We start from the raw sequence: 25,573 nt of genomic DNA on the forward strand, positions 1-25,573 counted from the left end.
AGCAGATGAGAGGAGCACGTCCTGGGCCGCCTGCTGAAGCTGGCTCAGAGGGCTATAGAGGTGACCCGGGTTTATCCGCGGAGCTGGAACCGTTTCTATAGAGGCAGATCTCCGTGGAAACATGAGTGCCTATTAAGACGGCCTGGATGAGGCTGAAGTTCCCTCGCTGTTCCATGGAGAAACCCAAAGTTAGCCCCGCCACAATAATTACATTACCCACTTGCCACTTCATGTCTGGGAAATGAACAACAGGTCATTTCTGGTTTGGAATTGAGTTGAGTATTTTGTTTCATTCTCGCAGTTTGGAGCGATTATATTCACGTTGGTTGTGTGTTCCTCTACTGCTGAAGCGCTCCGATCTCTATTTACTTGATTCTGCTGAGTAAAATTAAGTCCAAGTGTGCTCAAACTCCATTCATCGCGGCACTATTGATTAGTTAGCATGCCGTTATAGAACATAATGCTAAATACTAGAAATAACGATATAGGGTGTTCAGGGGCATGTTCACATTTGTCGGTTTACCGGACTTTTAGCTCACGGGGCGCAGTAACAGCAGTGGCCACAAGGGGGCAGTATGTCAGCGTTAGACAGAAACATGGAAGTTGACCTGAAAGTGGACATATCATACGTAATTGAGTTCTTTTGGCTATCCCAGCATTGATTTAATTAGAGACGTCTACGTGAGGGAAAGACCGTGACTCTGGAGTGAGGTTTGCCTGGAGCTCCCTCTTCAGGCACCAGAGGGAATGACTTTAGGAGAAACAAATGACTCAAAATGAACCAGTCAAAGGGTCTGCGAGGCAATAAAAAGGTTGGGAACCATCGATGTAGAGGACTGTTTTGGCTTTTACTAATGACACAACATTACCAGGAAGTAGGTCGGAGCGCTTCAGCTGTAGAAGAAGAAACGACCAAAGCGAACAGGATTTCCTGAGGATTATTCGAAACTGCATGAATGAAATGAAATACAACTCCAGGTCTGTTTCTGACGGGAGATGGATGTTATATCATGACAGAGTTGATTTTGCATTATGGCTATGTTGTGTTGCTTTTGTTTATTTTTTTTCAAATGTTAGCAATATAGCTGATGCCGTACTTAGCATGCTCCTGTTAATTGCACGCATGTGACACACCGAATTCGACAGTGCCTTAGAAACCGGCGTGCTGTACTTGTATTTTCATCTTTAGGCGTTGAATTCTTAGGCAGTGGAATGTGGAATGGAGAATGTAACATGTGACAGGCCTAGCTCGCTTTATAGTAACTTTTCCAGGGATGACTTTTTGTGGAGCCAGCTTCAGAGCGCAGGGCGTGTTCGCTAGCGCAGGCAGCGGCGCGGTTAGCATCACTGAGCTAGCCCGGCGTCTTTAGCCATGCCGTAGAAGATTCCCCTCTGAGATAAAAGGTTCGTGGGAGTGTCGAACTCTGCTATTGTTCCCTTGTCCAACACCAGCACTCTGCAAAAAAATAAAAAATAAATAAAAACAATTAGTCGTAAAGAATGTTGGGTTCTAACAGGGCTGCAGCAGCATACTGGGTCGGTAGAGATCATTTTGTCCTCGTTTCACTTGCAGTAGAGATGCTTTTTTGTTTCTGATACCAATACTGGGGGGTTGAGTCTCTGCCAATATCCGATATTAACCGATACCAAGAGACTCAATCATCAATTATATCTATTAATAAACTAATAGAAAACATTTAACATGTATACAACGTAAATGACAAGGTAACAACTGACTTTCAAGGTAACCCCCCTCCTCCCTTTTACTTTATAACTATTTATTTGAGGCTACAGTACTTTAAATAAGGGAATTTGAGTTGAATGGATATGTAATGTATGTGTGTATATGTGTGTATGCATGTGTACGTGCATGTACGCGCAGATGGGTATATGTATTTGTGTAACTATTTGTATGTGTATGTACATAAATGTGCCTATGTGCTGTGAATGCATGCATGTATATGTGTGTATATATGTATATGTATGTATATGTACAGTATGTGGGTGTGTGTGTGTATGTATGTACGTATATACATATGTTTCTTTTTGTTTGTTTTTATTTAATATCATTCTTTATTAGGGGGGGAAGGAGCCTGAGCTTGTGCGGGAGGTTGAGAGATACCGACTAGATATAGTCGGGCTCACCTCCACGCACAGCTTGGGTTCCGGATCCCAACTCCTGGAGAGGGGCTGGACTCTCCATTTTTCTGGAGTTGCCCGCGGGGAGAGGCGGCGGGCTGGGGTGGGTTTGCTCATATCCCCCCAGCTCAGCCGCCACGTGTTGGAGTTCACCCCGGTGGACGAGAGGGTCGCGTCCCTACGCCTTCGGGTCGGGGACAGGTCTCTCACCGTTGTTTCGGCCTACGGGCCCAACATCGGTGCAGAGTACCCGGCCTTCTTGGAGTCCCTGGGAGGGGTACTAGATGGTGCTCCGACTGGGGACTCCATTGTTCTGCTGGGGGACTTCAACGCCCACGTGGGTAACGACAGTGAGACCTGGGAGGGGGTGATTGGGAAGAACGGCCTCCCCGATCTGAACCCGAGTGGTGTTCTGTTATTGGACTTCTGTGCTAGTCACAGTTTGTCCATAACGAACACCATGTTCGAGCACAAGGGTGTCCATAAGTGCACGTGGCACCAGGACACCCTAGGCAGGAGGTCGATGATCGACTTTGTAGTTGTGTCATCTGACCTCCGGCCGCGTGTCTCGGACACTCGGGTGAAGAGAGGGGCTGAGCTGTCAACCGATCACCACCTGGTGGTGAGCTGGATCCGCTGGCAGGGGAGGAAGCCGGCCAGACCTGGCAGGCCCAAGCGTGTTGTGAGGGTCTGCTGGGAACGTCTGGCGGATCCCTCTGTCAGTGGGGTCTTCAACTCCCACCTCCGGAAGAGCTTCACCCAGATTCCGGGGGAGGCGGGGGACATGGAGTCAGAGTGGACTCTGTTCTCCTCCTCCATTGTCGATGCGGCTGCTCATAGTTGTGGCCGTAAGGTCTCTGGTGCCTGTCGCGGCGGCAATCCCCGAACCCGGTGGTGGCGCCCGGAAGTAAGGGATGCCGTCAAGCTGAAGAAGGAGTCCTACCTGGCCTTGTTGGCTTGTGGGACTCCTGAGGCAGCTGAGAGGTACCGGCAGGCCAAGCGTGCTGCGGCTCGTGCGGTCGCGGAGGCTAAAACTCGGGTCTGGGAGGAGTTCGGGGAGGCCATGGAGGAAGACTATCGGTCGGCCTCGAAGAGATTCTGGCAAACCATCCGGCGCCTCAGGAGGGGGAAGCAGTGCTTCACCAACACTGTGTACAGTGCGGGTGGGGGGCTGCTGACCTCAACTGGGGATGTCGTCGGGCGGTGGAAGGAGTACTTCGAGGACCTCCTCAATCCCGTCGTCACGTCTTCCAATGAGGAAGCAGAGGCTGAGGACTCGGAGGTGGGCTCGCCCATCACCGGGGCTGAAGTCACCAAGGTGGTGAGAAAGCTCCTTGGTGGCAAGGCTCCGGGGGTGGATGAGATTCGCCCTGAGTACCTTAAGTCTCTGGATGTTGTAGGACTGTCTTGGCTGACACGTCTCTGCAACATCGCGTGGCGGTCGGGGACAGTGCCCCTGGATTGGCAGACCGGGGTGGTGGTCCCTCTCTTTAAAAAGGGGGATCGGAGGGTGTGTTCCAATTACAGAGGAATCACCCTCCTTAGCCTCCCCGGTAAGGTCTATTCCGGGGTGCTGGAGAGGAGGATCCGGCCGATAGTTGAACCTCGGATCCAGGAGGAACAATGCGGTTTTCGTCCTGGTCGTGGCACACTGGACCAACTCTATACCCTTCATCGGGTACTCGAGGGTTCGTGGGAGTTCGCCCAACCAGTCCACATGTGTTTTGTGGATCTGGAGAAAGCGTTCGACCGCGTCCCTCGTGGTGCCCTGTGGGGGGTGCTCCGGGAGTATGGGGTCCGGGGCCCTCTGCTAAGGGCTGTCCGTTCCCTGTACGACCGCAGCAGGAGCTTGGTTCGCATTGCCGGCAGTAAGTCAGACCTGTTCCCGGTGCGTGTTGGTCTCCGCCAGGGCTGCCCTTTGTCACCGGTTCTGTTCATTACTTTTATGGACAGAATTTCTAGGCGCAGCCAGGGGCCGGAGGGTGTCCGGTTTGGGAGCCTCAGAGTCTCATCTCTGCTGTTTGCGGATGATGTTGTTCTGATGGCTTCAACGAACCAGGACCTTCAGCACGCACTGGGGCGGTTTGCAGCCGAGTGTGTAGCGACCGGGATGAGGATCAGCACCTCCAAATCCGAGGCCATGGTTCTCCACCGGAAAAAGGTGGCTTCCCCTCTTCAGGTCGGTGGGGAGTCCTTGCCTCAAGTGGAGGAGTTCAAGTATCTCGGGGTCTTGTTCACGAGTGGGGGACGGATGGAGCGTGAGATCGATAGACGGATCGGTGCGGCGTCAGCAGTGATGCGGTCGCTGTATCGGTCTGTCGTGGTGAAGAGGGAGCTGAGTCGGAGGGCAAAGCTCTCGATTTACCGATCGATCTACGTTCCCACCCTCACCTATGGTCATGAGATTTGGGTCATGACCGAAAGGACAAGATCGCGAATACAAGCGGCCGAAATGAGTTTCCTTCGCAGGGTGGCTGGGCGCACCCTCCGAGATCGGGTGAGGAGCTCAGTTACCCGGGAGGAGCTCGGAGTAGAGTCGCTGCTCCTTCACGTCGAAAGGAGCCAGCTGAGGTGGCTCGGGCATCTGTTTCGGATGCCTCCTGGTCGCCTCCCGCGGGAGGTGTTCCAGGCATGTCCTAGTGGGACAAGGCCTCGTGGAAGACCCAGGACACGGTGGTGGGACTATGTCTCCGAGCTGGCCTGGTGTCGCCTCGGGGTCCCCCCAGAACAGCTGGAGGAGGTGTGTGTGGATCGGGAAGTTTGGGCATCTCTGCTGAGACTGCTGCCCCCGCGACCCGGCCCCGGATAAAGCGGAAGAAAATGGATGGATGGATGGATGGCATTCTTTATTATTATGTATTTATAGTGCACAAACCCATTAATTGCAAAAAAAAAAAAATAATAATAATAATAATAAAAAAAGAAAGAAAACATTTAACAATGACCACTGGATTTTCAACACTATTCCTGGGACCGGCTATTTTATACGAATATAAACAGCTCACATGAAGTGATCTGATCATTACAACTTGTGCATGAAAAAATATCTTATGTCAGTTATTCTTTGAACAGAATTTCATAAACGTCAGCAGTAGCCCATCTTTAGGCTACTTTAGATATTTTTTCCTCATAGTTTCTGACCCAGCCTTGATTAGTTGCTGTTAGCAATAGCATGCTCCCGCTAGATTTAGCATGCTATAGCTAGCCGGCGCTAATCAAAGATACATGTGGAAGTTAAAACAAACTCAGCGACTGAATTCTCAAAATGGTATACAGCATGTCCATATTCACTTAGATTTAGTCGGTGAAAGTTGTTCTTTTAAAGCGGTGAGAGCCAAAACTGGTATCGGATATTTGTAGCCGATACCCGAAATTGTATTTTTTTTCAGTATCGGCTCCAATATCTGATAGTAATCTGATGAGTAAAAACATCCATAAAAACATTCTCATGCATTGTGTATATTCAAAGAAGGGGACCGTGGGGCCGTACCTGGTGTAGTCCATGATGGTGTTGAGGCGGTGGGCGATGGTGAACACGGTGCACTCCTCGAACTGCGTGCGGATGGTGGACTGGATGAGGTCGTCCGTCTCCAGGTCGATGGCTGCTGTGGCCTCGTCCAGAATCAGGATTCGGCTTTTCCTGAGGAGTGCGCGGGCCAGGCACACCAGCTGCCTCTGCCCCACGCTGTGCACACACACACATCCCCCCCCCGTCAGACATTACTGTGGCTTTGAACAATGTTAAAACCTGAAGCTGTTGAACAAAGGTCGTTTTAAAGAGCTTCTTGATTGAAGTGCTTCGATTTTTGGAAGAGAGGGAGAGAACGTGGGGCTTTTTCTGCTTTGTTTGAAGAATCGATGTAAAAACAAATTGGGTTGTTTTAACCCCTGAACCCCCCCCCCTGAATCGAGTACATTTTCTCCAGTTTGGCTTTGCCCCAATCCAAAAGCTTCTGGAAAAAAGCTGTGAAAATAGCAACAAAACTGAGACGAAAACAATGAAGGATATGTGACAAAAAAAGTGAGAAAACATTGACAAAAAAGTGACGCAAAATTGATGAAAAAGTGGCAAAAATGTTACAAGAAATTGACAAAAATTGGCGGAAAAATTACAAAAATGCGACAAAATTGGACAAATTTTTTTACAAAAATATGAGAAAAATGTGTTAAAATGTAACAAAAAAATTACAAAAAATTGATAAAAAATTACAAAAAAAATGACCCAAAAAATGTGACAAAAATGTGATAAAAAATGGACGAAAAAATGACAAAAAAGTTACAAAAAAACAAAAAAATGATGGAAAAAAAGATCCTCTCAGTTCAGGCGGGAGTTAAGAAGTCAATAGGATTTTGTTCAATCCAATCGGAAATCTGGGCTCTGGGAAAAAAATCATCAAATTCAATGTCAGAAATGTAAAAAATATTGTTTCAAATGATTGCATTGTGCTTGGTATCAGACGGGTGAAATGGACTGGGCAGTTGTGGACATCTACAAAGCCCTTCACATCCTGCTCGTAGGATAAACCCTGCTCATACAGAAAGGTGCAGACCTGAGGTTCTCCCCGCCCTCGGCGCACTCCAGCAGCAGCTGCGCCGGCTGGTTGCTCACAAACTTGTGCAGGTGAGCGTGCTCCAGGGCCTTCCACACCTCCTCATCGCTGTACGTGTCGAAGGGGTCCAGGTTCATGCGGAGGGTCCCAGAGAACAGCACTGGCTCCTGTGCACGGGGGCAAAACACAATACGTAGAACTATCGCTCACTCTGATATTACACTGAAGTGCAGGGATGGGAGAAACGTGGCCCAAAATCACCTGTGGGATGATGGTGAGTTTGGAGCGCAGGTCGTGCAGGCCGATCTCAGAGATCTTCACGTCGTCGATGGAGATCTCCCCCCCTGCTGCCTCCAACAGTCGGAACAGGCACAGGGTCATGGAGGACTTGCCCGCTCCCGTCCGACCCACTATTCCAATCTGCAGACGTGAGAACAAAAGGGATGCTTGGTGGGACTGTTAATTCAATCACCTGTATGTGCCTTGAGAGAAAGAAGAAAGCTTGTCTAACCCTAGCCTGTAGTCCATCAATCCTGTTTATAGACCTTATCGTACGCGAGGGGAATTAGGGGAATTAGCGTGGTATGATGGAAGACATTTTATCCCTGTGGAGATTTAGTGAAGTAGCTTAAACCTGCCTAGTTTCTGAATTACAGTTCCGTCACTTTAAAGGTGTTCCAATCCAATTCCAATCCATGTCCTGCTGTAAAGAATACCTCTGCATCACTGGCTGCTATGGGCATAAAAGGAGAGAAACTCATGATGTGGACCCCCTTCTCCCCTGACCTCAACCCTGTTGAGAACCTTTGGAGCCTCAACAACAACAAAAAAAACATCCATGAGGGTGGGAGGCAGTTTTCATCCAAACGGCAGCTCTGGGAGGCTATTCTAACATCCTGCAAAGAAATCCAAGCAGAAACTGTCCAAAAACTCACAAGTTTAATGGATTTCAGAATTTGGAAGCTGCTCTCACACAAGGGCTCCTTTGGTAAAATATAACTTGACCTGTTAATATTTTTTTGATTGAAATATCTTTTGATTTCAGTAAATATGACCTCCTAATGCTACAAATTCAACAAATGACCATTTTCAGTTAATTACAAGCTTTAAAATGTATTGAAACGATGAGTTGCATAATCATTTGGAACAGTGGATTTTGAGGTTTTTACTATATGTATTTTTGAAAATGTTATCAGCCACATTTAAATGATCCTCTAACAGCTAAAGACTTGAAAATTATGCCGACTCTCATTTGAGTTGACAATTTAGAAAATCTTAGAAAAATGTCATTTGCATAATAATTTGGAACGCAGTGTATGCCACTTTTTATGTTAAAAAAAATATATATATTTTTGTGTATTTGACTTTTAAGTGACCCAGTGTCTGTATGAGTGGACACCATGGCGCTTTTTCTTTTGCTCAGGGTTGTCTCTAGGACGCTCCAGGATCAATTGCTTGGAAGGTTTTCACTGCAGACTCTCACCAGAAAAAGCCTACAAAACAATTCATCCTGGAGCGAGACCACCGTGATCGAAAGAAAAGGCGCCATGGTGTCCACTCATACAGCCGCTGGGTCAAACTCTCACAAATATCAACTTTTTTCCCGGCATCAAATGTTGCATAATGCAGCTTTAAACCTAAAGTGAAACTGCTGGAGGACATTAAAGTGAATGTTTGTCGGAGGATATTTCTGTGTTCTGATCGGATGACAGAAAGATGTTTCTGAAACTAAGAAGCGAGGATTCTATTACATATTGTATTATGTCTAGGGTTCTGCAGGGATATTTTGTTTCTCACAGTCACAGTTGTATTGCTTTCCTTCCAAAGACAACTCTTCACTGTATCTGCCCCCGCTCTGGTCTTCTGCTACAACACGAGGACGTAAAGGAACAAACCTTCTCTCCTCCCGTGACGCTGAGGCTGAGGTCCTTCAGCACCAGGTCCAGCCCCTCTCTGTATCTCACGCTGTAGTCTTTAAACCGCACGTTCCCCTGCGTCGGCCAGTCGGGCGGCGGCTTCTTGTCTTGGATCTCCCACGGCGCCTGGGGACACGCGCAGAAACCATCCTGAGTGAGTCGTTACAGCGCACTAATTTGTTTATCATTCTTCGACATGCAGCGGGCCAAACTTTCATCTGACCCCGGGGACAGAGTTGAAAGAGGTCAGAGCGAACGTGTCCACTGACGACTCTACCAGCTCATGCAGGTACGCGGCGTACAGCACAGATGTGTTAGATAGGTTATTGAGCTGCTGCAAAATATAGGCAGGCTAAGAACGCACACACAGTACATCAGCGGGCCCGCCCTGGGGAACATGTCCAGCAGACGGTTTTTCTGTGGATTCTTCTTTTTAGACTATTACAGGTTTAGGCACAAGTTAGTCCATATTACTTATGTACTTAGACAGACTGTTTCACATTATAAAATACATAAATAAAGCTTTATTGTTTTTGAAAAGGATGGTGCATCGCGACCCCCATTTTCTTATTGGTGAGGAATTTAAATAAACATGTTCACCCGTGTTGAACATGAAGGTTTACATTTAAAATATGGGTCCACAAACGTGCCATATTAATCATAAGACTTAATCATTTCCCCCCTTTTCAGTAGAGCTATGAGACCAACAGCAACGAATGGTTGAAATTAGAAAAGAACAAAGGCTTCAACTACATAATGTCCTTTGTAAACTTATTATAGCACTGACATGTATATGTTTCACAAACATAATTAAGCTTATTAATCATCTCAACCACTGCAAAAACATCTGCTAGTAAATCTGCACTTTATAAAATAAAAACTATCCACCTTATTTCAAGTAACTTCAAGAGACAAGATGCAAATTGTTCATTTTATACTCACTACTGCCACCTCAGGTCTTACGTGTAACTGCAGCTTCTATATTAAGCTCGTGCATGACGGTACTTCAGACCAAATGAACACCTTTTTGAGTGACAGTTCATGATTTTAGAGGCAGTTGTGGTGAACAGGTCTGAGCTCATTCTACACATTAGGACATGGCTGGAACATGTAGGGGGAGGAAAATACTTAGTTTTAACATTTTTAAACTAGGTATAGTCTCTTTAAAGTAGAAACTATGGGCATAAATATGTGGAGAAAAACAGTGTTATGCAGGTTTTTTGTAATTTTACATTTTCATATAAAAAGGCATTATATGCATAAAATTGGTAGAAATTGTCTGGCTCTATCAAAACAATGGATAGAGCCAGGTTTAAATGTGTGGTTTTACAAAGATGTGTTTCAGATGGGGAAGGGAAGGGAATATAGCACTTTTCATATGACACAAGTCACACCCAAAGCGCTGCACACATGAAAGGGGGGGGGTTCACTCAGTCCATGCTGATGGTAAGCTACATTTGTAGCCACAGTTTCTCCTGGGGTAGACTGACAGAAGCGAGGCTGCTCACATCTGCGCCGACGGTCCCTCCGACCACCACCAACCACTCACACATAGGCATTGTCTTGCAATGACAGTCTGCACCTGCAGGAGCCGGGATTCGAACCCCAACCCTCCGATCATGAGACGACCCGCTCAACCATCTGTGCCACTGTCGAGAGGGGATTTTGATTCTTGCTTAGTTTTTGAATAAGCCATTTATCAGAAGAAAAATCTGTAAAAATTCAAATTTCACCTTGTTTTTTAGGTTCAAAGCTCAATAAATCAGGCTAGGAATAAGACATAAAAAACATCTCTCTGTAAAAACCTTCAAAAAGTCCAAGATTGGAAAGTGTGTTTTCTGTGGGAGCTACTAAAGTGGAGAAATTGTTCAATGAAACCCTGATTTTAAGAAACAGATCCCAAAGTCTTTAGCCACTGCTGTCTCCCAAAAAAGGAAAAGACCACATTTGGATTACAGCGTCATCTCGGTCCCCATTCGTGTTACACATAGACATCAAATATATCAAGATTTGTGCATGAATAAGTGTGGGAAGCCGTACTGGGGAAGTACTGTCGTACTTACTTTCTGGAAAATCTCCCAACATGTTGTGAATAAGCTTCGTAAAGGAAAACTTTTCTCTTTTTTCATGCTCTGACATTAAAACGAGATAAAATATTAAGGGAGAAAGCTGCGTGAAAAATCCATGTTTTCATCTGCAGCTTCGTGTCTTGCTTTAAGTGTAGCAAGTCTGGTTCTTCTTGCATCTATTTTTTGTAAACTTTTTTTCCAACTTCCAGATAGAATTTCTAGACAACATTTTGCAGCGAGGTCAAAAACAGGCAAATTCTACATGAAAACCCTATTCTGATCTGTTCTGCTCCCTTTTAAACGATACATGCAAACCTCCTGACCTCATGTGAAGCTGGCCCTGCAGTGAATACCTTTCACAGCCGGCGTTTAGAAGTCCTACTTCTGCTTTCCAGCTCAGTGTTGTTTGTTTCTTAATGTGAGTAAATTCCTGTTTTGTTGACAGCATTCCCTCCCCATGACACACGTCTGACTGGGATCCCACCTCCGTCTGCGTCTCGGAGTACTCCTTCACCCGCTCCACGGCCACGATGTTGTTCTCCAGGTCGGACGTCATGCGCACCATCCAGTTCAAAGACATGGTCACCTGCGGGACACAAGTGGAGACTTAACATCACAAAAGAGAACCTTTCTGTGATGGTTTGTGTGGTTTGTGTGTTGTGTGGTTTTAGTGCCCTCTGTAAGAAGCAGAAAGAATTGTTTGTCTTAAAGCAGTACTGAGTAACTCGTGCACCTAGCACTGTATGTGTCGTAGCATGTTGCAATTTTTTACTTATTAATTGTCCGTGAGAGTAAATACTACGCTGACAGAAAAGACAAAGGGACAGAGGGATATTGTACATCCAGTAACACAATGGAGATTTTTCTTTTCACTCAAACTTGGCTGTAAATACTGTTTAAGTGACGCTAGCCCACAGTTAGCTTTGCCTGTTAGCCTGTTAGCTTCTTCTTCGTGATTCCATTAGTGTGTATTGGTGACTCCGACCCGGTGCAGGGAAGTTGCGATTGTAGTTTTCTGGCCAGAGACACCAGGGGGAGATGAAAGACCCCCCAATCACCCCATTAACACTTGTATTACCCCCAGAGGGACTACAGAAAAGGTTTATTAAGGTAAACACGTTACTTAGTAGCGCTTTAATGGAATGCTAAAAAATAGAGGACCCTGTCGTGAATGACTTTTCGAGAGAAGAACTTTTCAAAATGGCTCCGGTGGTAGTTTATGAACTTAAAGATAGAGAAGGACACTTTGGGTTCTATCTATTATGCAACAAAATCCAGGAAATACAGATTGGAGCTCTTTAGAGTAAAAGTAACAACAAAATCAAACAGGATTATTCAAGCAAACTACTAACCCAGGTATGTTTTTTGACGAGGGAACAAAGTTATAACACGGTTAAAGCTCCTGAACCAGTTTGAATGTGCGTAGCAAGTGACAAATTTGCCGTGTACCTGTAAGGCGTAGGAGACGGACAGCCCGACCAGGCCCGGGCTGAGGCTCTCCTTCCCAGTGACCGCAAACAGAGCGGCAAACAGCACGATGCAGTTCCCGATGAACTCGATCCTCACGCCCAGCCACCTGAGAGAGGGGCGCACGATCAGCGGGGAACAACAGAGCAATTTTAAAGCAATACAGTACAAGCCTATGTGCATTAGACCCATGCTTTAGTCACACTGAGGCACAGGGCCCAGGGACCAATGGGATCAGATCTAGGGCTAGTCAAAAGTATCTAGCTGGAAGATTAGCCTAAAATGCATGCTATGTGGTCTAAATGATTTAGTATTTAGCTCAGAGGACACAAAAGTCAAATCTCAAAAGGTCTTTACACCCATTAATGTTTTCTAACTAGGCTTTGCCCTCACTTTTATGTGTTCAGTGGGTCGACAACAGCTGATCGTTCATAATTTACAATGTTTGATGGCTAAATGCTAACTGTTTTTAGATAAAAGTTTCTGAGTGTGACCTATCCAATAAATATTTGACTTGCGAGAGGGCTCCTTTGCCCCCGGCCGCTCGTGCGCACTGACGGGACCACCTACCTGTTGGACACGATACCCGGGAAGTAACTCTTTTGGTTGTCGTCCACCTTGCTATCGCTCATCCGCACGAAGGCGGACTGCCTGCCGTAGGCGCGGATCACGCTGGAGCCCGTGATGGTCTCCGAGAAGTGGGAGTAAATGGGCGAGCGGCTGACCGACTCCAGGCGCTTTAGCTGGCGAGACGTGGCAACATAAAACCTCTACGTCGGCCCGGGTGTGGGGGGGGGAGAGAAAACATAAAATACAAGCGTTACAACGGAACACGCTGGGCCAACAGGGGATTACACACATACACGCAAGAAGAACAACAGTATTTGGCACACGCACAGGCCATGCACACACTAATGAAAGCAAGCAGCACCTGCAGAGCGCTCCGACGGGCTTGATGTAACGCCAGAGTTATACAAGCTCCACTCTACATGCCAGACAGATGAATTCATCAAGCTTTGGAGCCTTTTAACGTTAGGCGCAGAGCCGTGACGACAGGGAGGGCCAAGTGGGCATTTACAAGGGGCCTCAGTTTGTATACTTAAAGAGGGGGTCTTATGCTTTTTTCAATCACATAGCACCAGTCTATATCACACTACAATGATGACCAAACCTGTAAATGCAGTAAATTAGAATAACTGCCTTGTATAAAATGTCTCTCTCAAAATGGCTGTAGTGAATGTCTTGAAATAGGCCTCTGTCTCTTTAAGAACCTCTGAGCCTTTAGACACACCCCCTCCACACGCTGTCTGTGGCATCAGCGGGGAGGGGGTTCTGCTGAGGAGCAGTGGTTGGTTACTCGGCTGGTGACGAAAGCTCGGAGGCGTCTCCAGGAGGTGGGGGCGTTCCTAGGAGGACTCAGGCAAACATATCCCTAAAATGGCCGCCATCAGAGTTTTTACAGATTACTCAAAAATACGTGAATGTGCCAAGGCAACACTTCAGGCATGTTTTTAATGAGGGAATGACATAATAACATGTTGTAAAGCTTGAAAAAGTCGATTTTGCATAATACCCCCCCTTTAACGGTATTTGAGACGAGTAGTGTCTATGCTCTTTAGGTGGTTGGCGGGATTGATGCAACAACCCATTCACTTCGGAAACATTTTTATTTTTATGTAGAGTAGAGCATTACATCATTTCCACTTGCCAGCCAAATTGTTTAATTGGTCAGGAAATAAGCTAATTTTTATGTTTTCCGCTATTCAAAGTGAATTTTTGGCATATTCATTGTGAAACTTGTTTGGCTGAGTTCTTCTAAACGCTTGTGGTCAGAATGTGACACTGCACCCAAAAGCAGAGCGGTCGCTTTAAAGGGGGGTATTATGCAAAATTGACTTTTTCAAGCTTTACATCATGTTATTATGTCACTCCCTCATTAAAAGTGTTGCCTTGGCACATTCACGTATTTTTGAGTAATCTGTAAAAACTCTGATGGCGGCCATTTTAGGGATAGGTTTGCCTGAGTCCTCCTAGGAACGCCCCCACCTCCTGGAGACGCCTCCGAGCTTTCGTCACCAGCCGAGTAACCAACCACTGCTCCTCAGCAGAACCCCCTCCCCACTGATGCCACAGACAGCGTGTGGAGGGGGCGTGTCGGAAAGGCTCAGAGGTTCTTAAAGAGACAGAGGCCTATTTCAAGACATTCACTACAGCCATTTTGAGAGAGCAATTTTATACAAGGCAATTATTCTAATTTACTGCATTTACAGACCAACAGAAGGTTTTGTCATCATTGTAGTGTGATATAGACTGGTGCTATGTGATTGAAAAAAGCATAACACCCCCTCTTTAAGACTCAGGCCCCTCCTAAGAGAACCAAAACTGCCAACACCCACTTCTTCAAGTTGTTCCCACTCAATTGACTCTGTGCTTAACTTCAAATCAGAACAACGCCGCCCAAGAAGTGACTTCCTGTTTCGATCCAGCACGCCAAAATAAAAGCACACAGCTCGTCTCATTGATTAGTTCAGCTGGCAACATTAAAAGAATATAATTAAACACGCACATTTTAAGTGTCGGATGGGCAGAAGGAAAGTTAAACTAATGAACTGCTGAACTAATGAATAAGATAATGCTTTTATTTTGGTGTGCTGGATCGAAAAAGGAAGTCACTTTTTGGGCGGCGTTGTTATGATTTGAAGTTGTGCACAAAGTAGATTAGCAAGTCTTTGTTAATCTGCTGCTGTTCCTATGCTATTCCTGTGGTCACATTATAACCTAGAAATTAAACTAGATATTTGGGCATTGATATGAGCTGTGAAGGGCTCCACTTCCTGTTAATTGATCTCGGTAGAGACCGGAGAACCTCCCTCCCATAGTTTTACCCAGAGGAAGATGAGATGAGGGCCACAGACTTTTCCACAGGCTTTACTCCTGATTCAGATATGTAGACCAGGGTGAAAATATGGAATATGGAATTGACTCTCTTCCTTTACGTGTCGCAAAATGTTCAAATGTTTTTTCAACTTCGTCTTTATAAAATTGCCACTTTGGTGCCCTTGTATTCATCTTACCCGAGGCCCGTTTAGTGTCTAGAAGCGGCTCTGGTTATGTGACGGAAACTACATTGCTCAGAAAATTTGGTTAGCTTTTCACAAATGTTAGACATGTAGAGTGGGGAAGAGCAGGTGTTCTGTATTAGTTTGTTCACAGCAAAACAAAAAGGAATATACACATCAGGGAAAAAGGCTCAATTTGAGTAGTTGCATAAAGTTACACAACTACATCATGAATTAATTAAGTATAAAAAGGAGGCTTCACACCAAGGCTACTCCTAATCAGAATCCCCAGTGCCATCACTTTAACCAGTGAGACAAGCTTTCCTATGAACCGGTCTGCCAGGTCCAATCAGGAGGGAGCTTGATTCTTTACTTTTGAAAAGTTTCTTTCTTTCTCATTTGGAAACTTCAACTTCAAGAAAGAAGGTTGCACTTAAATTACGTAATAAATCTCTATTAACTTTTGTTTTTAGTATCAAAATATCTAAAATATTCTTTCTTATTGGAGTAATTTAAACTAACATAACTTTTTTCGTAGTAAACAGTTTTGAACAAGCCTAAATCATCTCTTTCTCCATCTAGTATTGTTGTTTTGAATGATGCAGATATTTCTTTTTGCGCTACCACAAAACAAAATGAGTGAGAAGTGATGATGATGATGATGATGATAATGATGAAGTGGAGAGACAATAGAGGAGCAGGGTGTGAACAGCCGAAAGGTTTGCTCAGAGTCGGACCACAGCCATCAGGTTAGTGACAAAACTCCCTTCACACCAATCGCTACTATTAAAGATTTGAGCTTCGAACTGCTTATTACGACTTCATGACATCAACAAAACAACACATGAACCGTTTCAACACAGTTCTCTGCACCATTTTAGGACAAGACATAATAAATCAAGACCAAAACAAAGCTATAATGGAAGCAAATTAAGATTTTTTTTTTGGCTGATCTACACATTTTTACCCATTATATTTTGTAGGTCATCGCGGACCAGTGCTGGAGCTTATGATGGGAAGACGGCACAAAAGTTACTAACTCTATTATCTATGTTCATCTACAGTAGATCAGACCAAACAGTACAAATACAGCTCCCACTACTACTAACTACGGACTGCAGACTAGAACTCAGGCCTGTCACAATAACAACATCTGAAGAGCGATATTCAGCTGCAGAAAATACTGCCATTGTATCGTTGGAATCTTTTATACAGATACAGAGACACCAAGTCAACACAATATTTATAATGCCACAGATAGATTTTTAAGATTTTTACCCATTCCGACACACAGGGGAATATTGGAAATATGGATATTTACAAAAAAAATGAGCAAAATTTGTGTTATCTTATCATTTTAGATAACTTCTGACAATGATAATGGACATTATGGGACAAGTTTTCCCAAAAGGATAGTTTTATTAAAAAAATCTTATTTCTGATATAATTAGAATTAGAATTAGAGGTTCAGAGCTGGTTCTGGTGCCGGGTTGGTTCCATACTGACATGGTTTTCCACCAAAATGAGAGCAGTGCCTATTGTCATAGCAACGCTTTGGGAAGTCAACATCAACAATGGATAGCAACATCTTACTACAGCCACTTCTGGTTGTAAAATACGGAAAAATAAGTTTATGTTTCAGTCACAGCAGCCGTTAACATTTTGATTTCTTCTTTCTAACTCTTGTTTTAGCTAAAGAGCATAAAGCAAAACAACAGTTTCCTCCACAGAGACTGTTTTGGCTTCTCCAGGAAGTTATAAGCACAAACTAACTAATATTGATTGTTTGTTGGAGGAGAGAGCCACGCCCCCAGCTGCTGACATCACTGGTGCTCATTTCTTGGTCCAGCTTTTAATTGGTTCCCAACCGGCACCAGATTTTGGAACCGAGAGCCAGCGAGCCGGTTCTGAAACTGGAACTGGCCCAGAACCAGCACCGGCACCAGCTTGGTGGAAAAGGGCTACTAGTGCCCCCGTCGGGCCCAAATATCGGGCCCAAAGTCTGAATCAACATTGATGGAGTAAAGGTAATACAATGATAAAACGATTTGGGGAGAAGGACCTGTTCAAAAATCTATGCAACGCACTTTTATTGGTTTAAAGATTAATTGTGATAAATATTTTATGGAAGGGAAATGGCACTGGAATGGTTCAATGACTTAAAATGCGATTTACCCGATGATCATTGTGACAGGCCAAGCAGAAGTCCACTCTAAAGCTCTCCGCTCCTTCTACAGCAGGACAGGCTACGGCACACACTCACTGCACTCACATGCGTGTATGAGTTAGCAGACTTCCGTCCTATTTACCTGAACCCACCAATAGAACAGCATTAGCGGGGCTACCACTATGAGGAACACTGGGGTGAGGGCACAGCATATGAGCAGCACATTCAGAGTGTACCAGAAGGTGCGCATCCATATGTCTATATTGTCTGGAATGTGCGAGTCAATAGCGTCCACGTCTTTGCTGAAGCGGTTGAGTATCCGCCCGGAGGGGGTGCTCTCGAAGAAGGCCTGGGGGGCCCGCAGGACCCCTTGCAGCATGTTGCCGTGTGTGATTTTGGCCGTACGCAGCATGCTGTAGACCCGGCACAACAGGCAGTTTACCAACAAGAACAGACCTGCGGAGGGGAGGGAACAGCGGGTTAACACGACCACTCCGCCCCCGCGCCCCGAGACTGGCATGGCTGCTCCCAAACACCGACCAGAGCCTCCAGTCAGTTTAAAGCAAGACACAGCAGGCGGAACAACGGTTTTTAGTGTTGGCCAGAGTTATCAAGAGCCAGAATGGTATCCATTTCTTGTTGGACTTTTAGCCAAGGACACACATGTTGCTGATTGGAGCATGAGCACCCGCACACAGCCAAGTTTAATAACGTGGAACAACGAAACGCTACGATCAAATATTCAGTGTTGAAAATGTTGTTTGTGGTTTCAAGTGTGTAGCCGCAGACCTTGCCAACATCATCTTCTTACTGTATATACACTGCGTCCTTTACCAGGATGTAACTAACTGTTCTGAGCCGGGAGGTTGCTACATTTGGTAAGGTCTCGGTTCAGCGACATGTGCCCAGAGAATCAACTGAAGACCTGAACATCCTGAAGGACCTGGTTTGTCCATCCAGATGTGGATTTCGTCTTCCTTGAGGGCATGAGCGTATTCCAAGATGAGAATGCCAGGAGTAATGGGGCTCACATTGTGAAAGAGTGGGTCAGGTAGCACTGTGAGTTGATTTCTGTACGTCCTCTGTACGTGGCGGCAAAGGTGGGGGTGCAGCACATCCACCTAGCGTCCTCTCTCTCCCAGTGCCGCCATGTGCGTCTGCCATCAAATGCTCCGAGGGCCTCCACACAAAGGCCACTGTGCCTGAATGGCATTGAACAGTATTTGCACCGCTGTTTTATTATTGCATTTGACAAAAAAAAATCCCGTATTTTATGAGAACGATGAGGAAGAGGTGCAAAAGAAACACAGGCATCGTGCATGAACTCTCCGTACATTCATCAGGCAAAACGTAAAACAATCAACCGCAAATATACAGAGAGTTAGCGGGCTGTGATGTTCTCTGGAGCCGAAGGGAAGGATGGCGGCGCTGCAGAGAGAGACGGGGGAAAGACGTATCTCCGCACACAAAGTCTCAACTTCCGCCACTACATCTGCCTTTTGGGGCTAAAAATACTTTTCCACTGTTATTATAGGCCAATGTTCAGCAGCTCGATTCTGCTCTGCACCGGTCACAAACAGCACAGCGCTTTGGAGATGACAAGCAGCAGGTCATGGAGGGCCACAGATTGGTTGTCAATGCATTCAAACATTCAACTGGGTGTATTTAAGACAGGTTTACACCATTCCCCTCGCCTATATATAGGATTGGAACCATAGTGCTAGCCAGGGGCGGATCTAGGGGGGTGGCATGGATCTAACCAGACCAGGTGCCAACCCATTGATGTCATGTGATGTCTCATATCTGCTCTAGAAGCTAGTGGGGTCCTCACAGATCTTTTTTGACAAGACAAAGAATATAACAACTTTATAGCTAAATAAGGAGCCAGGTGCCTTCTCCTGTGGCTCCCAAGATGATGATTTCTTTTGTTTTAAAAAAAAATGAAAGTTAAAATTATACCTGAGTTAGAAACCCCCTATGGACAATGCTACTATTTGTATATCATTTTGGGAGGCTCAGCCTGCATCTAAACGAAAAACGAAAAACCAGGCAAAACTTGCGCACCCCGCTATAAAGATTTGACACTGTAAATTGTGTTGCCGCCCCAGGAATGATCCCTGACCCTGCTTGCCACCCCGTGATTTTTATTTGTACATCCGCCCCTGGTGCTAGCTTTGTCTCACAATGAATATTACTATTTGAAGTTTGAATTGTCTGAAATGATTAAGATTGCAGTAAAAAGCACCATCTCTGGGGATGTGTGCCAATAAAACAAGAGGGCAGCATTTGGCCCCCGGGTGGCACTTTGCTCATGCCTGCTCTTAAACGCTTCCATCTTTCCACCTGCAGTGTCTCGCTTTAAAAAGCACACCTCCACATATCTGTGAGGAATCCAGTACAGGACAGCAAATATATAACACAAAATCAGTCCTTTCGCTTGGCGCTCCCTAAAATAAATCAAACGTAATTAAAGACACTACTCTACTGTGATAACACTGGTTCGGCACTAGAGGGCACCAATACAACACATCATTGACTTCTGCTCCTACAAATAAAGTGTGTGTGTGTGTGTGTGTGAGAGTGTCAGTCAGGGCATGTGCAAAGCTTCAAACGGAAAGAAAAAGTGCCTGCAGGGAGAGCAAAGAGGAAGTGCTTAGAATCCCCATGTCTCAGGCTGCAAAAGAGGGACAAAAGCCAGGGTTAAACGCTGCGGGCGCCGGCATGCAGGAAGGCCTGCCAGAGGTGGGTAGAAATTCGCAAACATTTACTCAAGTTACCATTGCTTTAGAAAAGAAGAGCACTAAAAAGTAGCTGATGTTTTTCCCTTTTATCTATAGTCACACAGATCTACAAAAATATGTGGGAATTACATATACTGTATTTCTGTATATATCTGTATGTAATTTATTTTTTCTCTGCAAAAATCTAAAAAATTTTTTTTTTTTAACAATAATTTTGGATATTAAATAGCCTTGTGCCTCCGCTTGGATTCGTTTTTTGTGTCTGCCTCCACTCTAAAGAATAAATGAAGGCAACAAAACTGCATTGCAAATGTATATGCTGTGAGGTTATTTGTTTCTGCTTCCACTTCCACTAAAGGCAACAAAAAGGTCTATGCTGTGATTGTTTTGTGTGTTTGCAGAGCTCCTGCAGCCAGTATTTTGTGGCCACACCGCCTTTGCTCTGCCCGATCCCTTAAGACCTCGGAAGCTCAGCAGGGAAGGGCCTGGTCGGTACTTGGATGGGAGACCGTTTAGGAACATCAGAAAGCCTAGTGAATGTTGTGAGTGAGTGGTTGGTGGTGGCGTTGCTTCTGTCAGTCTACCCCAGGGCAGCTGTGGCTACAATAGCAGCTTACCACCACCAAGTATGGAGTGAATGAATAATGCAATGTAAAGAGTCTTTGAGTGTCCAGAAAATCGCTATATAATACAGATGCATTATTATTATTATTATTATTTTAGTTGATATGAGCTTTAGCCAGGGCACATTGTATATATATATTACTTTTTACTTTTACCAAATGTAACCTGAGTAGATATTTGGTCAACCCTACCCACCTCTGACCAGAACATCTCTCTCTCTCTCGCTTGCTTTGGATGGGTGGGAGTTATACCTGCACAAAGACGTACACAAAAATCAAGGGCACGACCACCACGGCAAAGATGGGCGTGCTGGAAACGATCACGAGCAGGGTGGACAGGGAGACAAAGAAGGTGCCCAGGAACATGAGCACGGTGGCGGGCAGGGCCTCGTCGATCACGTACACGTCCTTGGAGAAGCGGTTGATGATGCGGCCTATGGGCGTGGTGTCATAGAAAGACTGGGGGGTGTGCAGTTTGTTGGCGACCAGGTTATGGTGGAGTTTGCGGGCCGCGCCCACGTTGCCCATGTACAGGGTGAGGGAGGAAAAAAAGACCAAAATAGCTGCGGGGGGGGGGGGGGGGGGGGGGGGGGAGGAGGAGAAGGCGAGTTCGGACGGGAGGGGGGGAGAGAGACACCGGTTAGAAGAAATAGATAAATCTGTCCTGAGTGATAAAAAAGGGAAAAGGTGAAAATCAGAAGAAAACAAAAAACATTTGCAAAGTAAAGAGTTCACCCGTTTTCACACTTTCACACGACCACTTTAACCGAGCACACGTTCTCCGGTTTGGCTTTACCCAAATCTAAAAGGTCCTTGAAATAAAGTGGCAAAATAGCAACAATAATGTGATGAAAGCAGGGATTAAAAAGTCAGAAAAACGACACAAAGTAGAGTAGAAAATGCAACAACAAAAGAGTAACAGAAAAGTGACAGAGTGATGAAAAAATGCAACAAAAAAAAGCAATAACAAAAAAGTCAAAAGCAATGCAAGGAAAAAGATCCTTCTAGATCAGTTCTGTCGGTCTTAGCTTTCAAATGGGGTGCGACTCTGACAGGCTTAAACCTTTTAGATTTGGGTAAAGCTGAACTGGAGCAAAACAACATTCCAAACCCAACGTGCGATGACCAGGGGTAGGCAAGTTTGCTTGGGACGATTTCTGTCCCGAGTCAATAAATGGGGGGCTTAACTTCTAAAATAACCATCTAGCTGGTTGTTGTGGTGGGTCAACAGTGAAGGACCACTTTCCACTGTTACGCCGAATTTACACCAGAGGAATTACAGCGCGTCACTTTTTTCCACTCTAACCTATCATGATATTTACGCTAGCATTGTTATACGCGCGTCGGACGGGCGCATTGACGCGAGGCTGCGCCTAAATTAGAATGGAGTTCTAATTCGGACGTGTATACGCGGCAAATTACGGAATTTTAGACGGGAAAATGGTACAGTCTTTCAAAGTAAACTTCCGACACCCTGTCAAAATAAGTTTTCTGTTGATTTTTCCAAGTTCACAACACGCGGCATCCTTGTGTTTGTGATGGACGACGAAAAGTTGAGTCTTCTCACTTCTTCTACCAAAAGAAGAAAGGCCAAGGTGCGCCTTCTACTCGGTGCTGTTTCTATAAATAAATGCACAAGCTAAGCAAAGTGAGCTAAAAAGAAAAAAAGGAAACGATGTACGACTAGCAAAACGTATGATATATCATGAGAAATGTTATTAATCATCCATTTTATAGGCAAAATGATCCCAAAAAAGTGAAGAAGAAAAAAGTGACGCACGTGTGCTGCGCTACAACACTTACGCGCTGTAATTTCTCTGGTGTAAATTCGGCGTAAGGGGGTCTGGAGGTCTCCCCCCAAGAATAAAAAGTCTATTTACTTTAAAGATTTTTACACCGATTAAAGTAATTAGAGTGTCATTATCTTTCTCTGAATCATAATGGGGGCCAGAGGGTGTTCTCAAGGGATGTTTTTTTTCCTTCTTTTTTTTGCTTGCCCCAGCAGGCCTGACGTTGCCTACCCCTGCAATAATAGACCCTTCCCTTTTTACGAGCAGAACACTCCAAAGGCTGGCCCGGATGCAAAAAAAAATTGTTAGCATTAGCCACCAAAACAACGCAAACTACAAGTCATCAAGACCATTTGGGCGACTGACAACCACATGGGAACTACAGTATGTAGTATTTGACGCAAAACTGCTCATAATATCACATTTGCCATTTTCCTATATTTAAAAAAAATCTATTTCTATTTGCTACTACATCTAAAACCAATAGCCCGCCCACTCGCGATCTGATTGGCTTGTCCCAACTGCTGGCCAACTCAAATGGATCGACTGCATCAGCACAAGATGGAATCTGACCACAATCTGAAAAGACATCACTTCATCACAGTAATTTGATCTAAAGGCTCAACCTGTCAAAGTAAAGGGATGGTCAAGCCTTTTGTTCAGCCCGGGGAAAGTGGGCGATCCACATCTCCCGCACGCCTCACCTTGTGCAATGCCCAGTGCGGCGTACACCCCCACCCTCATGTGCGCCCGCTCCTGGGTGTAGTTGGTGGCCGCGTCGTTGGTCCAGTCGCTGAGCCAGACGTTCGCTCCGATGGCGGCCGCGCTTTGGCAGCCGTACAGCAGGCAGATGACCACCGACAGCACCAGACCCACCGCCTTGGCGTACTCCAGGTACACCGTCACTTTCACCTGGAGGGGGGGACGGGGGACACTCGTTTAAGGCTTTATCTTTTGGTTTTGTTTTAGCTTTTAACCATGCTATATTGTTCTCTCGTCAAAGAAGTGTTCTGGTCTTGTCGGTCATTTCTTCTTCTATAGCTGACGATCTACAGCATGTTTGCTAGAGTCCAAGAGGGAACGCAAAAGTGCCCTCCGCATATTTAAATCCCATAATCCATCACTGGACTTGTTCTGAGCAGCTCTGAGCTCGAAATGTGTGTTCATCATGGCGCTACGGATCAGCTAACATGCCGTATGGTGAAAGCTTGTTTTCACAGTCCCAATATTCAATATCATTCCCACAACGGCCTGCAGGAGGTGCTAAAGACCAATTCTAAAAGCTTCTGGACTGGATTCGTAAAAAACCTCCTGTACACATTTTTGAATTAAACATAAAATAAGGTTAAAAAAAGAAAGAAACAGTAAATATCATGCTAGGTGTTTAGCATTAGCCTTTAGCTTCAAGACAACCGCAAAAAAAAAAGTTTCCTTACTTTTTCCGATCCAAAAATAATAATTGAGCCAATGCTAGCCCCATTTTTTTCCTCATTCCCCCCTAATTTTTGCTAATTTTTATTACTCACATTTTCTCTATTTCTCCCCATTTTTGCCCCATTTTTTCCTTATTTTTGCCACAATTTCTCCACATTTTTCACACATTCTCTGACACTGGAGATGAACCCGATATTGTAAATGTGCAGATCTTCCACACGCATTTTTTGCTCCGTTTTCTGGTTCTAGATGACACAAAATTTAATGTAGGTATCAGAAATGGCATCGTTCAGGTATTGGTATCGAAAACCAAGTATCTATGAAGTATGAAGCACGGTTAACAAAAAAATAAAATAACGGTACCCAGCCCTACATGGGAGTCTCCTCAGGTTAAGTATTTACCTACTGTGTAAAGTTTTTAACATGTTGTGCATATTTTCGGCAACACACGGCTAATTTTATAAGAAATAAACAAGGGCAAAGGAAGAAAGTGTTATCACCGTAGGAAGTTACCATCATGTTGAATACATTCTAACCAGCATTCCTATTATTTATTTTTTTTAACCAGAAATTAGATGACGGTGATATAAACAGTGATATGCAATGAAGGCTATTACCAGAAAGATCATTTGTACTTTTTTTTAAATAGGGCCCGCAAAAGTAAGTACTGGTTGTGTGAGTGCGTGTTCGTACTTTGCCAGTCTCGGCGGTCTCTGCCTGGATGAGCTTGTTCACCTCCTGGGGCTTCTTCTTCTCCTGGGCCTCCATGTGTTTCTTCTGACCTCCGCAGGACCTCCTCACCGAGCGACACCGCATGCCCTCTCCATCCGCCGAGATGATGCTGATCTGCCTGCGCCGACACAGTGGAAACGCCCGAGTCTTTTGAGTGTTGAATGAAGGAAATCATAGGTAGGTCTATATTCAGTCTTTAGGCCATATGATACGAAGCAAGCTGTTTTATCCACTGACAACTTTCATCTATAGATTTACATGGAGAATTGTGATTTTAAAGCGGGGGCATTGGCTTGTTGCATGATGTGGCTACGCTAGTTCCACTAACCTGAATCTGAGAACACCAGTACTTCACGTCCAACTCATTACCCATGGAGATTAGCTTGAAACCTGTTCGAAGAATCATATTTTCTAAAGATTCCGTGGTGGACAATGAGTTCCTGGTTTCTTGAAACAATCGTCTTGTCAATAGGGATGTCCCAATCCAGGCATTTTGAGAGTATCAGATTGGATTGGATTTAAAGGTACTAGACAGAGTTTAAAAATGATGATGAAACCTTCTGTTGGTCTGTAAATGCAGTAAATTAGAATAACTGCCTTGTATAAAATTGCTCTCTCAAAATGGCTGTAGTGAATGTCTTGAAATAGGCCCCTGTCTCTTTAAGAACCTCTGACTCTTTCCGACACGCCCCCTCCACACGCTGTCTGTGGCATCAGTGGGGAGGGGGTTCTGCTGAGGAGCAGTGGTTGGTTACTCGGCTGGTGACGAAAGCTCGGAGGCGTCTCCAGGAGGTGGGGGCGTTCCTAGGAGGACTCAGGCAAACCTATCCCTAAAATGGCCACCATCAGAGTTTTTACAGATTACTCAAAAATACGTGAATGTGCC

General features: G+C 45.1%; 1 protein-coding gene across 1 annotated transcript in view; it reads right to left on the minus strand.

Annotated features, from left to right (window-relative positions):
- Window positions 1–1,289: 1,289 nt before the first annotated feature.
- abcc3 (ATP-binding cassette, sub-family C (CFTR/MRP), member 3) overlaps window positions 1,290–25,573 on the minus strand; it is a 79,367-nt gene continuing 55,083 nt past the window's right edge. The window contains exons 21-31 of the mRNA XM_079577942.1: window positions 24,649–24,805; window positions 23,226–23,433; window positions 20,984–21,294; window positions 12,712–12,911; window positions 12,124–12,250; window positions 11,159–11,260; window positions 8,585–8,731; window positions 6,951–7,109; window positions 6,690–6,856; window positions 5,630–5,824; window positions 1,290–1,456 (exon numbers count right to left, since the gene is read on the minus strand). Coding sequence (XP_079434068.1) covers window positions 1,345–1,456; window positions 5,630–5,824; window positions 6,690–6,856; window positions 6,951–7,109; window positions 8,585–8,731; window positions 11,159–11,260; window positions 12,124–12,250; window positions 12,712–12,911; window positions 20,984–21,294; window positions 23,226–23,433; window positions 24,649–24,805 — 1,885 coding nt within the window. The 3' untranslated portion in view covers window positions 1,290–1,344. The remainder of the gene's footprint in view (window positions 1,457–5,629; window positions 5,825–6,689; window positions 6,857–6,950; window positions 7,110–8,584; window positions 8,732–11,158; window positions 11,261–12,123; window positions 12,251–12,711; window positions 12,912–20,983; window positions 21,295–23,225; window positions 23,434–24,648; window positions 24,806–25,573) is intronic.

Source organism: Gobius niger (genome assembly GCF_951799975.1).
Source record: "Gobius niger genome assembly, chromosome: 19".
Classification (NCBI taxonomy): Eukaryota; Metazoa; Chordata; class Actinopteri; order Gobiiformes; family Gobiidae; genus Gobius; species Gobius niger.